This window comes from Gossypium raimondii, chromosome 6 (genome assembly GCF_025698545.1).
Source record: "Gossypium raimondii isolate GPD5lz chromosome 6, ASM2569854v1, whole genome shotgun sequence".
Taxonomy (NCBI): Eukaryota; Viridiplantae; Streptophyta; class Magnoliopsida; order Malvales; family Malvaceae; genus Gossypium; species Gossypium raimondii.
The window spans coordinates 60,134,042-60,149,124 of record NC_068570.1 but is presented as its reverse complement, the minus strand read 5'-3'; the positions used below and the strand labels follow the sequence as shown (position 1 = coordinate 60,149,124).

The following is a 15,083-nucleotide window of genomic DNA, read 5'->3' as shown; positions in this document are numbered from 1 at the left end:
GACCCTCGAGGAAGCATTTCTCGCGCCATCAGTGTTTATCTTTAGCCAGCCTAAGGGCAGTCATTCCCATAAAATCAACGTAGGTTGCCTGCCAACAACTTGCTTGACGACCGACCACATCTCCACCTGAGCCTTAAATAACACTCGCTGCTAATCGCATGCCTCTATCAAGAATACTCTCCTAATCAAAGCTTCGGCCATTAAACACTCGACTATTCCTGCTTGTCCATAGATACCAGCAAAGTGATCATCAATGAATCGACGGTCAATACGATAGATTAGTACCCATCGACGAATAGAAGAATATACTTTAGATCCAAGTTGATTTTACCATCAATATCAAAAATCAGAGAAGAAAACTGTATAATTAAGGCTAAGCCGTAGAAGAGAATAAAAAGAAGAGTTTTCGATTTGTGAAGGTAGACTGAACAGAAAAAGCTATACAAGAATAATTTTTACAATTCACCGACTTAAATGAAAATTTTGAATCGTATAATGACTATTTTGTAACTTTTTAAAATTTAATGACTAAAATATAAAATTACTTTAGTTTTTCAGTCCACATAAAAAGGCTTTGGTCTTTACATGGACAAAATATGAAAGCCCAAAACCAATCACCACTAAACAGAAAATAAATCCATTTTATAACATGGTTTTTGGATTGGCCCAAATCTGAAGAATAAAAAACAAATTCCGACCAGAGGCGTCCTGTTCTGGTCTTCTATTTATTTTTCCCAATCGAGTGTACTTAGTCATCGAAGCCAACACCAAACAGCGCCTGCAATAGGGAAAACAAAGAAAAAAACCGAACATCAAAGATGAACACAGACATAACAGCTTCGGCCAAACCAGAGTACCCAGTTATAGATCGAAACCCTCCTTTCACCAAAGTCGTTGGCAATTTCAACACCCTCGATTACCTCCGTTTCACTACCATTACCGGCGTTTCCGTCACCGTCGGCTACCTCTCCGGTAACCCTTTTTTCTAATTTTGTAACATTGAAATGCATGTGGGTCTTTTCTTTTTTGATCTATTAGCATTTGAATTTGTTTAATTGGGGGAAGAAAGGGTTTTTGGCTCAAAGTTTCAACCTCTTTTTTCTTTTTCTTGGTTGATGCAGGGATAAAACCAGGATTAAAAGGGCCTTCAATGGTGACAGGAGGGTTGATCGGGTTAATGGGTGGATTTATGTACGCGTACCAGAACTCAGCGGGTCGACTCATGGGATTTTTCCCTAATGATGGCGAGGTCGCTCGATACCGAAAACGTGGACTCAAAAACTAGCCATTTCTCTCTTTTTCTATTCTCGTCTATTCACTTTTATGTTTTTAGGACAATTTGAATAATCTTCATTGCTGTCTTTGATTTCATGTTGTTCATTTCAAGGCATTTGTATTGCTGCTGTACTCTTTTGATGCTTTAAAATGTGACTTATATGGGTCTAAGATCCCACTGAAATGAGGTTGTCTTTGAATAACTGTTAGAAGGCACCAACCTTTTGATGCAATTGATTGTTTGCAGCATTAAAATGGCCTACTTTCGAGTTTTCATTGCTTGGTTCGTGTTAGCAAGTTATGTCGATTTTCAAAATGTTCAGGTTGCTTTTTATTGGCTTTATGGTTCCATCTTCCTCCATACAAGTTTTCATTGCTTGGTTCGTGGTAGCAAGCTATATCGATTTCAAAATGTTTCTGTTGTTTTTTTATTGGAATTACGGTTCCATCTTCCTACATTCGAGTTTTCATTGCTCGGTTCGTGTTAGTGAGTTATATTGATCTTCAAAACGCTTTGGTTGCTTTTTTTGGTTTTATGGTTCAATCTTTCCTCATTGTGTGCTTCATGTTAGCGAGTTATATCAAATTTCAAAATATTTTGGTTGCTTTTTATGGACTTGATGGTTCCATTTTTGTCCGTCATCTAGGTTAGTTTTTAATAGTATAAATTGATGAATTATTTAATGTAAAGGATTAGTTTACTCTTTGACCTACCGTATAAGGACTAATTTGTCCATATCTTTAGTAAAGGGAGTAAAATACAATCCGACTCCTAGTACAGCGGCCTCCATGGTACTTTTACCTTCCGTCTTTCCTCATTTCTTGGTTCGTGTTAGCATATATAACTTACAGTTATGTGAATATTAGTTTCTTTTTGAGGGCGTAGATTAAAAGATTTGGGGCTTTTCAACTTACGACTCTTTGCGGTATTAGAATCTAAAGGATGTTCACCATCTTGATTTTCTTGAATTTCAGGTTCCTAGCTTATTGTTATCACTTAAGAAGTATTCTGGTTAACTCTTTGGGCTATGTCATTATCGGTGTTGTAGTTTCTTCTTGGTTTAAAATTTCGTAACACTTTCGGGGGCATATAGTTCAGTGTCCCGACGATGGTTGTTCTTTTTCGTTTTTAGATAACAATATTCCTCCCTGCTATTCATTTTGATGTTGTAGTTGAGTTTTAGGACTATGGGTCGTCCTCGAGAGATAGGTCCAGGAAGCTGCCGTGTAAGAGACAGGTACCATCACTAGTCTTTAATTTATTAGCATGAACATCATTGGTTAAGCTTAAGTTGTTGATGTTTTAGGAGATTGTTTTGTAATGATTAGGGGTGTAAATGTCGAGCTTGAGCTATTGATCGAGTTGAATTCGAGCTTAGTAATACTTGGCTTGAAAGGTTCACAAGCCTTATCAAGCTTTTCATATTTTTATATTATTAAATTATACGATTGCCCCTAATATATATTATTAACCTTAAGTTTAAATATCGAGAGCTCAAGCTCAAGTTCAAGCTTGAGTTTAAAAATTGGTAAACGAACTTAATTAAGCTTGAACTCGAGTAGTTCAATTATATCTCGACCTTAAAATACAAATGTTCGATTGAACATGAGCTGAGTATCAAACTTCAAATTTCTAGTCAATCTTGAGCTTGGCAGTATTCGGGCTCTGCTAGATTACATCCCAAGTAATGATTGATTTTGTGAACTTTCGTGGTCTTAAATATGCACATAGGTTGCCTCCGGTTTCTGACACCATAGCATTTGTCATGTTACAAAGGTGTTTCTTCTTTCTTTCGATGAATATTTTTGAAGGACTGAATCCGGTTTAGAGACTCGATATCTGAAGATCGATGATAATGCCGAATACTTAGCAACTTTGACCTTGAAAACGGGCTGCACGTGGTGGCTGGTCGGCGTAAAGTGGCAGCTTTTAAGCCCATAGAACCTATCTTTACTACCAACCAGAAACCTGTAGCCCAAGAACGAAAGGAAAAAACAAGGGTGCACTAGTGTTTTGTCCGAAACTTTTAGGTGTGTAACCGTGTGTTTAGTCTTACATTTGATTATTAAAAAACACACAATTTTTTACAGAAAAACATTGCCATTTAAATCACTAATTATTAGGGTAAATTACACTCGATGTCATTAAATTATTAGTAAATTTATGTTTTGGTCACTTAACTTCAAAAAATTATAAAATATCATTGAATTATTTAAAATTTTTATTTAAGTCATTGAGCTGTTAAAATTAATGTTGTATAGTTTAGTTTTTTTTCATGAAATTACTTTGAATATCATGAATCTACGAATTAAAATGCAAATAGCTTTCTTCACTGATTTTCGACATTGATAGTCAAATTAATTCGGATTTAGGATACGTTTTTTACTCGTTGATGGATATTGATTTATCGTATTGGTAATTGAATTATTGCGTAGCTTTCACTGATCAAACTTAAACAAAAAATAAAAAATCTAACACCCTAATGGCTTGAATAAAAATTTTCGAATAGTTCAATAATTATTTTATAATATTTTAAAATTAAAGAATTAAAATGTAAATTTATTAATAGGTTAGTGACTTTGAGCTCAATTTACCCATAATGTTAAACTAAACTAAGCTGTTCAGTTGTAGTCCAATGGTTAAAGAAAGGTGGTTTTAGTTCATATGGTGAGATTGAGTCATGAATGACGTGGCTCGTTTATTGTCGTTGTTGGGTTCAATTGGATTGAATTTAAACACTAAAAACAGTGAAGTCAAGTTGGATGAAATGTTTGCATCACTTTTTGTCTTTTGTCTTTTTTATTGTCTATTTCATATGCAGGGTAAAAAAGCAAGTGACGTCATCCCACCACCTTATGTTCCTAAACCTATGTCATGTTCTACCTTGTATTCTTTCTTAGAAAGTAGTTACCCATGCAGGTTTATATCTTTATTGTTTTTGAAAAGTGTTTTTGAAAAGTGTTGTTTAAAATTTGAATATTTAGTATTTCTGTCAAAAAGTGCTTTTGAAATAAAATTTCATTTTAGACATGTTATTATCAAGTAACAAATATGTATTTAAATAATATTTAAATTAGTTAATATTATTATATTTTAGTAATAATATAAAAAATATTATAACTTGTTGTTAATATTTTAATATATGAAATATAAATTGTAAATATTTTTAAGTAATAAATATTAATTATTTATAAAATTTAATTAGAATATATAAAATATATTTTAAATGTTTAAATATAACCATTAAATATTTGTAATTAGTATTTTAAAAAATATTTTTTATTTTTAATTAATGATTTTAACACAATTGTAATTAAGCACCAAGAAAAAAAAAAGAAAAATATTATGTTGTTGGAGGGGTGAAAAAGTAATTAAGCACCAAAAGTGTTTTTGGGAGAGGAAAAGCTAAAATTTTTAACTTCTACTTTTCAGCTCATTTTCAAAAATGCTTTTGAAAAACACTTTTAAAAAGCTAAAAATTTCAGCTAAAAGCAGCTTGTTATTCACAGCTTTTCTTTCAAAAGTACTTTTGGAGTCAGAAGTACTTTTTTTAAGCAATGAATAACTGGCCCTGAATCTTGATTCGATTGCTATCGGTGTTATCATCAAGTATAGAATGATGTAGAGTTATATAATTTTATAATGAGATTAATATTAAAAAAAAAGAGTCGTCGTTCTCAGAGTGTAGGTTTTAGATTCCACGAGTAGAGTTAAGGGATTGACAAATGTCTTATAAACAAATAAAAACACCTTCAAATTATCACTAAAAAATTAAAAATAAAGTCAATGAATTATTTTCAATTACGTAAAAATAATGTTCTTAAAAATAATAATCAAATAATACTTAAATTATAATTTTGGTCTCTTTTGTTACACTCAAAATTGAGATTTAGTCCCTACATTTTAGCCCATTTACTTGTATAACGCCATTAGCTAATCAATCAAAATAATTGACACTATTAACTACTTCAATTGAAATGTTAACATCAAATTTTTCCCTTGAAAACATCTCTCTCGATATAAAAGTAATATTGTCAAAATTAAATTAAAATCAAGAGTCAAAACCAATGATATATAACCAAAACTATAGCAAATTGCTACAAACTAATAATAAATAAGTAAATGGGTAAACTGTCAAAATAGTCACTTTTGTTTGCTTCATATTATATTTTAGTCGCTTATATTTGAAATGTTACGTTTTGATTACTTATGTTATCGTTTTGTTACGAAATGACCACTCAGTCGTTAAGATCTGTTACCTTCCAAATGACAGTCCGACGTGACAGTGAAAATGTATTTTAAATGCTAACGTGGATGTCCAGTTGGGATGAGAAAAGTTAATTCTTTTTTAATGATAATAGAATACAAAATTTTGGGATGTCCAGCATGAATGATTTGGGTTTTAGGGTAAATTTTGTATTCTATTTTCATTAAAAAAATTCAACATTTATCATCTCAGCTGGACATCCACGTTGGCATTTTAAACTTATTTTAACTGCCACATCAGACTGTCGTTTGGGAGGTAACAGATCTTAACGACAGAGTGGTCATTTCGTAACAAAACGATAACGTAAGTGACTAAAATGTAATCTAAAACAAACAAAAGTGACTATTTTAATAATTTACCATAAATAAATATGTATACCAAAAACATGATAATTAGTTATTTTTATTATTTCAATTAAATTTCATTTAATTATTTTTAAATGAATAACTTAATATTTCAATCATATACATCACAGATGGGTCCAATAATGAAAATTTTCATTACTATTGGGTTTGGAAGAATAAGACAAAGCTTAAAAAGAAGAAAAGAGGAAAAAGTATAAGAGATAATAAATCAGCTTTAATCATGTAATATATTTTGCAGTCATAGGCTCTCTCAATCGTTATGCTCATCAAATCCCCCACATGACGCACCATTGAGTTGTGTAGGTCCATTCTTGCTGACTTTGTCCTCTCCTTATAAAAATATTCTAAAATTACCGTTGGGTACAGATTTATCGTACAGATCCTCGAACCGTCGCTTAAAAATTGGTAGTTCAATTTTTTTAAGAAAGAAAACTTAAGAACCCAGTAATCTAAATGAAAACTTTCGAATAATTTAGTAATTATTTTATAATTTTTTAAAATTGAGTGACTAAAATATAAATTAGATACGTAATTTACCCTATAAATAAAATATAGCACGGTGGGTGAAACAATACCGTTGATTGGAATTCGATACTTGTACCATAAGACTTATCATCAATTAGCCAATGTAAAATAGTCAACGATAAACCGTGGTATGCATATGGTGATTTTGGGAATATATCATTGTGGTAAAATTATGCCGCCATTGATGACTTTATTACATCCATGATTTAATGTGTTTCTAATATTTTAATTTCTTTAAAAATAATCAAATTTATCGATTGAGTCTTAACTCGATTGGTATCAGTATTATTATCAATGCAAGAGGATTATGTTTGAGTGCACTGAAACTAGACCTGTCCATGGGCCGGGCCGGGTTCGGGCTAGGCCCGGAAAAATGTTCGGCCCGCCTCCTAGGCCCGGCCCGAAATATGGGTATGAAATTTTGCCCAGGTCCAGCCCGGGAAAAATATCATAAGCCGGCCCGACTCGACCCATTTTTTAATAAACATTAAAAATTTATTTTAAAAATAAAAAATAAAAATAAAAGTATTTTAAAAATAAAAAATAAAAATAAAAAATATATATTTATTATATTCGGGCCGGGCCGGGTCTAGGCCAAAAAAGTGGTGCCCGAGGCCCGGCCTATTTTTTAAACGGGCATCGTTTTTTTGTCCAAGCCCATATTTCGGGCTTATATTTTTACTCGAACCCTCCCATATTTCAAACGAGCCGTCGGGCCGGGCCGGGCTGCCCGGCCCATGGACATGTCTAACTGAAACACATCGTCCTCCTATTTAAAAGTTTACGAGCTATGGATAATAGTAAAGATAATAATTTGAATATTTTAAATTTAATAAAATGAGAAATTAATTTAGTTAAAAATATTTTTTTTTGAAAAATAAAATCAATTTAATATTTTCAACGCCAAGTGATAAGTAGCTACCTACTTAGTCATATTTACTAATTTACCAAATAAATTTTAGTATAAATTCAACACTTATAAAATTCATCGTACTTAAATTTTCAGTTTATAATATAGAAAATAAAAGATTGAAATAAATTATAATTTTAAAATAAATAAGATATTTATCTTTTACCCAAAACTATTTTAAATAATATAAAATATTATATTAATAAGATTAAAACTAATAAATAAATATTTTTTAAATCAAGATTTGTTTTTATCAAACAATATAATTATATTCAATATTTATATTTTACAATTTACCAATCAATTTTTCTAATATAAATTCAGCACTTATAAAATTTAGTAAAAAATAAAATTCAACACTTAATTTTTGGGCACTTAAATTTTAGTTTATCAAACAACGTCCGAGTAAAATACTAATACGACTGTCAAACACAATTAATAAATTAAATGTTGAAAGTTCATTTTCAATACATTATCAAACACATCCTTAATTTTTGACTTTGGATTTGTTTCAATTTGATCCTTAAACTTTCTTAATTCAAATTAATCTCGACATTTGACAACTTTTTTTTTTCAATTTGATCCCTTAACTTAGATTCCATTCAAGGGTAATGATGTAGCGCTATGAATCCTGTCATATCATCACCTGAAAATAAAAATAAAAAAAAATCAAGTGATAACATGATCTACCTTAACAAAATTCAAGTTCACGACCATGTTGTGAAAAGTTGCCAAAGTTTTAAGATTATTGTGGGCCAGAAAAGATTTAGAGACCAATGTAGGAAACATTAATAAGTTCAGGGGCTAAATATTAATTTATCCCTATTTTTAATCAACATTTATCTCATTGAGGTGTTTACTTTTCAATACAAGAAAAATAGCCCTTTTCGAGGGGAAAAAGAGAGCATACACACATGTAAAAGGACAGCACTATGAAAAATATATGTACGAATTATAAAGTAATATTTGCTTTTGAATCTCATAATCATCTTTTTTATCTTCAATATTTCAATCTCAGACTTTTAAGTTTCAATTTTATGGTTTTGTTTGACTCAATTAGACTCCATCCTCTCTTTATATTCATTGATTGGTTTTTTTTTTTTATGTAAATTTGAGATGAAATTTCGGTGTCTGATTGACTCGTAACACTAATTCAGTAAAGAGTTTTAAGTATAGCATAAGTTAGATTATGACATACCCACAATATATTTATAAAAAACGATGTATAAAATAAACAAAGCTTTAGGTGAAATGGTAACGTAAAGAGTGGGATCTTTCTAAATTTATTTAGGGTTTAAATTATTTTTTTGTAAGACAAAAACACCCTCATGGTAAATGTTTTTACTTTGTAGAAAAAATGGATTTTTGGTCATTTATTAACTAAATTAAAACATTTACCACGAGAGTGTTTTTGTCTCATTGGTTTTTAGTCTAGTTGGCTCGTGGCAACTGGGTTTTTAGTCATTTATTAACCAAGTAAAAACATTTATCACGTGGTAAACTCGGACGTGTTTATTAAATTAACTTAAAAACCTATTTTTCTACAAAGTAAAAATATTCAGTGTACCGCCTGTACCTCATTCTGACATACAGTTAGAAAAAAAGGGTTTTTAGTCATTTATTAACTACGTAAGAACTCAATTTCTAGTCATCCATTTCTTTGTGCAATGATCATGAGCTTTGAACTGTGGTCCGTAACACATGGATGTGTTTATTAAATTAAAATTGTCAAAGTTGTTGCCATGAGCTAACTAGGCTAAAAACGATTTAGTGTATCACGTGTACCTCATTTTAACATACAAAGACCATTATTTTAAAATAGAAATGGATGGGATTTTTATTGCTATTTAATCTGTCGTATATAGACTAATTTATTTATTTTTTAATAGATGTGATATATTACAATTTGACTCCTAATACAACGATAAAATTTCTAATAGAAATATCAATTTGTCATTCGATTTAATATATAAGAACTATATTATCTATTTTTATACACTGGTATCGCTTTTAACAGTAAAATAAATTAATTTACTATTTAATATAATATATAAAAATTAATTTACTCAATTTTTAAATAAAATATTTAATTTACAAATTCCATAGAGACGAAGAGATTTTTGGCATCGCATCTCACCGTATTATCTCGAGGGGTACTATGATTCCAGAAGCACCTGATCTTATGACGATGACACGGAGAAACTAGAGAAGGAACCTGCCTACCATCTGCACGTTGCCACGTCATCTTCTTACAGTATAATATTTACAATTTGTTAACTTTCATAAAAAAAAAACAAATAATATGATAAAAACAAAAAAAAACAAAAAAAAATAATTACAAAAACACGTTCGGGAAAGTTAGGGTTGCTTCGGGGAATGAGCAACCTGTCTTACTGCCAAGTGCCCAACTTCCTGGTAGATGCGGCTTCCCCCAAACCCCCCTCAATTTGTCATAATTTACACAACTGCCATTTACTCATTCATTGCTTCCGCCCATGGTATTTTGTTGATTCAGGCGTCTCCAAAATCTGATGTTAACGTGCAGTTAGTTTATTATTTAATCCCATATTCATGGCTAACGGCATCATTGATTACGTCTTTTTTTTTAATATCATTGTTATCCGGGATGAAGTCAAAATTTTTTTTGAGAGATCGAAATTAAATTATATTTTTTATAATAATAAAAATATAATTTAATTTATATGATTATAATTTTAAATAATTGAATCAAAATTTTATCATTTTTAAGGAGTCAAAGTGTGATTTTACGTTTACTAATTTAAATTTTTAAAATCTTAAAGAGACTAGATGGAAAATTTTTATTTTAGAGAGGGTCGAGACCCTACTAACTCCCCTATTCTTATATAATATTCAAGAAATAAATTAAAAGTTAGGTATTTCATTTTAATTTTAATATCAATTGCTAAAATAATTTTAACATCAATTGTCAACACAAGCAAAAAAGTCAAAATTTATGCTATTAAAATTGAAAAAAATTATATTATACATATAACCCTAATCATTGAAGTAGATGAGATTATTATTGAAACAATAAAATGTGAATTGAATTAAAATTTATTTATCAATATTTTAATATTTGTAAATTAATTATAAATTTTTAAGAGGTTAAAATATAATTTTATCATTTTTGAACGGATTGAATTGGTAATTTCCCATTACATGTCTTTACCACTGTTAGCTGAATTGGACTGACCGTTCAATCCAATTTAAAAAAAGATATTAGACCATTTGATTCGTAGTGTGGTTGAACCGTTTTTTTTTAAAATTATTTTAACAATTATATTTATTTTTTAATAATTTATTTAACCGAGAACCGTATGAACTGGGTCGATTCACTTAAATTGTAGTTTTTTTCTTTAAATTGGACGGTGCTAAATTAACAGAGTAGTAAATAAAAAGTGAAAATTTATTTTCCACGTTGAAGCATATTTAAATAATAAAGTCGTCTTCTAGAATTAAAAAAGGCCATCAAATTCGAAGCCTTTTCCTATCTCAAGCCAATTAATTGTTGTATATCTTCGAAGTTGAAAATTAAAAATGGGGGAAAACTTGACTTATTTTGCACTCACATTATTCTATTATTTACAATAAATATATTACTAATTTTATTATTTTAATGACTGAAAACAGATTTTAATTTATATATATATATATATATATTAAATTAGACATGTGATATTGATCCAAATAAAAAAAATCGAATAATCTTAATATAAATCCAACTCAATTTGATTATAATTTACAGTGAGTTTGGACGGGCAGTACGTTTATCCAAACCCACCCTTAGTCCGGTGGGATGGCTTAGTTAATTTTGACCTTTGCCAAAATCAAATTGATCGAAAAAACTAACTTACCTTATATTATTTTTAGTTATTTATAATATATTAAATATATTAATTCAATACAACTAAACCAACCCAAAAATTTTGGAACGGTTAATTGAAGAGATCAATTGAGTCAATGTCAGTTCAGTTTGGTTGACTTTCTTAATTAAAGTCGGTAGGGTCCGTTATTTCATGTTAAAATCGATTAATTTGATTTGAAAAAAAAAACTAACTGAACTCACATATTAAACCGATTACTCTCTTATGAAAGTTTGTGTATTACAAGGACTAGACTAAATTAATCATCAATTTAATCCTTACAAAATTAAAAATAATTAAATAAGTCCATTTAACAAAATTAAAATTTATTGTACAAAAAGATATCTTAAATATTATTATTTTTTCATTTCCAGTTTAATTTTTTTTAAATTGACTTTATTTTAATTTAATCTTATTTAAAATTTTTAATTAATAATAGAGGGACTAAATTGAATTAAGTCTCACACTCGGTTTGGTGCCGAGAGCGCACACGGCGGTCCACACGTTGTGAGCGAGTAAAGATTTTTTTGTTTTACGCCCTCTTTTAGAATTTTCGGAGTGGCATTCGTGTAAATACAAAAGATTACCAAGGGCGTTTATTGGTAAATTCATCACACTCACGACTATATATATAAAAATAATACAGGTTCCACCATTAATTTTCCAGTGACCGGAACGAAAATCAAAAGCAGCCATCATCTTTAGATCAGAGACACAAAAAAGGGCTTTGACGGTTGTTGAAGAAGAAATTAAAAGGTAAAAAAAAGAAAAGAGCTGCTGTTTTTTGACTAAGGTATGCTAATTATTTACTCTTCGGTTCATCGTTTTAATCCCTTTGTTTTTGGTTATCTATGGCTGATGATAAGTTGTGGGGTTGAAAAATCATTGTTCTTTGAGCTCAATTTGGAGTTTATGTTTCGTTTTTTGTTCATAATTTATGATTTGGGAATATGGGTTAGCTCTAAAATTAATAAAAATGTTGTTGTTGTTTTTTTTTTTTGTATTTATGTTTCTGATGATATCATATCACCAACCTTTTTTTTTTTTTGTTTAAGTTCAATTTGAAGCTTATGGTTCGTTTTTGTTCATAATTTATGATTTGGGAATTTGGGTTAGCTCTAAAATAATCAAAATGGTTTTTCTTTTGTGTGTGTATTTGTGTTTTTATGACAATCATATCAACAACTTTTTTTTTTGGTACTTTTGGTAGCTTAGAAAATGAAATTCTGGCATTTTTTTATGATATATGAAGTATTTGCTTTAGCTTTACAAGCATCCCATAATAATAATTAAAAAAAGCATTTCTATATGTTAGATTTAAATGAATAATGAATCTTGGAGCTGATCGCTCTTGTATATAGATTGCTTGTTAGCTATGGCTTCCTTTTTTCTTTTTTTTTTTTATTGCTTGGTTTTTCTCTGACTTTTTACCCCCTTTTTAGTTACATAATCTAATCTCTTTTATTTTTCTTGGATTTCTTTAAAACAGATTGTGATTGTCAAAATTGATGCTGAGGATCAAACTGGGTTAATTCATTCATGGAGATTTGCTTAATCTATTCTGTTTTTGGTTAACGAGTGATTTTGCTTGATCGAGTGATTGTTTGCTGTTAGAAGACGAAGGTGTTACTAGTATTATCAACGAATTCTATCGAAAATCGACTGCTTTATTGACAAGCAGGGTTCGGTTTAGATGCAAACGTCTCAGAAACACCAAACTCGGGTCAATATCCACAGGTTGTATCACCAACCTGTTAAGGATGTTGATCAATTTTGTTTGCCTCATATTCAGATATTAGAGAACAATGCATGTTCGGATATCGGCAGTCAAGGACCCAGTGTGTCCTATCAAGCCTACAATGACCAGATTTTTACTCTGGAATCATCCACGGCGGCTGCTAGTATCGTTGCTTATGATTCCCCTTCTGCTATAAGTGTCTCGTCGAGCAGGAGTCCTTTCTCTCCACAAGGTTCTCAATCGTGGATGTCTGATCCTCATCATTCCCCCGACAATACACATGGATCACCGTTCAGTGGATCTTCTGTTGTTGATGATAGCAATGGATTGAAGCACAAGTTACGAGAGCTGGAAGTCTCGTTGTTGGGGCCTGAATCGGATATTATAGACAGCTGCAATTGTTGCTTTACTAGTGGAGCTCACCAAGCTGCTTCAATGGCAGGCTTGAACCACGAGCAACTGGTGGACATGATTCCTAGATTAGACTTGAAGGAGGTGCTTATTGCTTGTGGTCAAGCGCTTTACGACAATGACAAGTCGAGAGTGGCAGGTTTAATGCATGTGTTGGAGAAAATGGTTTCTGTATCTGGGGAACCACTCCAACGATTGGGTGCTTATGTTCTTGAAGGGCTTAGAGCAAGGTTGGAATCATCGGGGAGTAATATCTACAAAGCCTTAAAATGTCAAGAACCGACAAGCTCGGAACTAATGTCTTACATGCATATTCTCTTTCGAATCTGCCCGTACTGGAAGTTTGCATACACATCAGCTAATGCTGTCATCAAGGAAGTCATGGAATACGAGCAGAGAATTCATATCATTGATTTCCAAATAGCACAGGGTACCCAATGGATGTACCTTATTGCAGCTCTTTCAAAACGCCCTGGTGGGCCTCCATTTATCCGTGTTACTGGTATTGATGATTCTCAGTCAAATCATGCTCGAGGTGGCGGACTTAGTATTGTGGGGCAGAAGCTATCGGAATTTGCTAAGTCGTACAAAGTGCCATTCGAGTTTCATGATACTAGCGTGTCTACTTCCGAGATTCAAGTACAGAATCTCAACATTCGTCCTGGGGAAGCCCTAGCCGTGAATTTCCCTTATGTATTGCATCACATGCCGGACGAGAGCGTAACCATCTCGAACCACAGAGACCGATTGTTGAGATTGGTGAAGAGTTTGTCCCCCAAAGTCGTCACCCTTGTTGAGCAAGAGTCTAACACCAACACATCCCCCTTTTTTTCTCGGTACATCGAGACACTCAATTATTACACAGCTATGTTCGAATCCATAGACGTAGCTTGTCCAAGAGACGACAAGCAAAGGATCAGTGCAGAACAGCATTGCGTGGCTCGGGATATTGTGAATATGATTGCTTGTGAAGGGCAAGAAAGGGTGGAAAGACACGAACTTCTCGGAAAATGGAGGTCGAGATTTATGATGGCTGGTTTTTCTCCATATCCGTTGAGTTCTTTGGTCACATCAGCGGTACGAGATATGTTAAAAGAATATAACAACAACTATAGAGTTGTAGAGAGAGAAGGGTCTCTCTATCTTGGGTGGATAAACAGAGCCATGGCAACCTCTTCTGCATGGAGGTGAAAAAGGAATGGAGGAATCTGTAAATTCTACCCAAATACCCTTTTTTTTTCTTCTTAATTTTATAGCATCAACCTTTAGGTGTGTGCTGTAAATTTATAGAAAAATATGAGCTTAGCTTTTTGTTGGTTTTTTAGGCAAAGGGACTGAATTGCAAAAATCTCAGTGTACATTTCTTATGAAACAGCTTTGAGCAGATTTTAGTCACTTTGTGGATATTGGCTCACATCAATCAGTGAATCAATTCATATACTATTACCTGTTTTTAATAGGAAATGACAGTGACGAATTTTTTTTCGGTATTTTCTCAAAAGACTCCCTTTCTGTCTCTTTTTCAAGTGGTTCTCTCTGCGCTGACTCCTCCTCAGCTCTATAATTTTAAGTTGGTCATGGCACCCATCAGCAGTATGGGAACCGGACTCGGGCCACCTCAGTTGGATTTGGTGATGTTTCACAGCTTCCATTGCTTTAGACTCTAGCTCTAAAGGTTGTTGAGCTCCGTTGGAGTATGGCTCTATC

The 15,083-nt window shown here is 31.7% G+C and overlaps 2 protein-coding genes across 3 annotated transcripts; both read left to right on the top strand.

Annotated features, from left to right (window-relative positions):
• Positions 1-710: 710 nt before the first annotated feature.
• LOC105772176 (NADH-ubiquinone oxidoreductase 20.9 kDa subunit) lies at positions 711-1,508 on the top strand. The gene is made up of 2 exons (XM_012593484.2): positions 711-972; positions 1,122-1,508. The coding sequence occupies exons 1-2, from the start codon at positions 819-821 to the stop codon at positions 1,283-1,285; spliced, it is 318 nt and encodes a 105-aa protein (XP_012448938.1). The 5' UTR covers positions 711-818; the 3' UTR covers positions 1,286-1,508.
• Positions 1,509-11,864: 10,356 nt separating this feature from the next.
• Positions 11,865-14,866, top strand: LOC105772177 (scarecrow-like protein 13). Of its 2 annotated transcripts, none has more exons than XM_012593485.2 (2): positions 11,865-12,020; positions 12,717-14,866. In XM_012593485.2, the coding sequence occupies exon 2, from the start codon at positions 12,921-12,923 to the stop codon at positions 14,565-14,567; it is 1,647 nt and encodes a 548-aa protein (XP_012448939.1). In that variant the 5' UTR covers positions 11,865-12,020; positions 12,717-12,920; the 3' UTR covers positions 14,568-14,866. The 2 variants fall into 2 exon arrangements, with proteins under 2 accessions (XP_012448939.1, XP_012448941.1); XM_012593487.2 differs by having other exon boundaries at positions 11,898-11,983.
• Positions 14,867-15,083: the final 217 nt, after the last annotated feature.

Coding starts and splice junctions, on each gene's coding strand:
- LOC105772176 (XM_012593484.2), top strand. CDS start 819: ATGAACACAGACATAACAGCTTCGGCCAAACCAGAGTACCCAGTTATA. Junction 973..1,121: donor CACCGTCGGCTACCTCTCCG/GTAACCCTTTTT, acceptor TGGTTGATGCAG/GGATAAAACCAGGATTAAAA.
- LOC105772177 (XM_012593485.2), top strand. CDS start 12,921: ATGCAAACGTCTCAGAAACACCAAACTCGGGTCAATATCCACAGGTTG.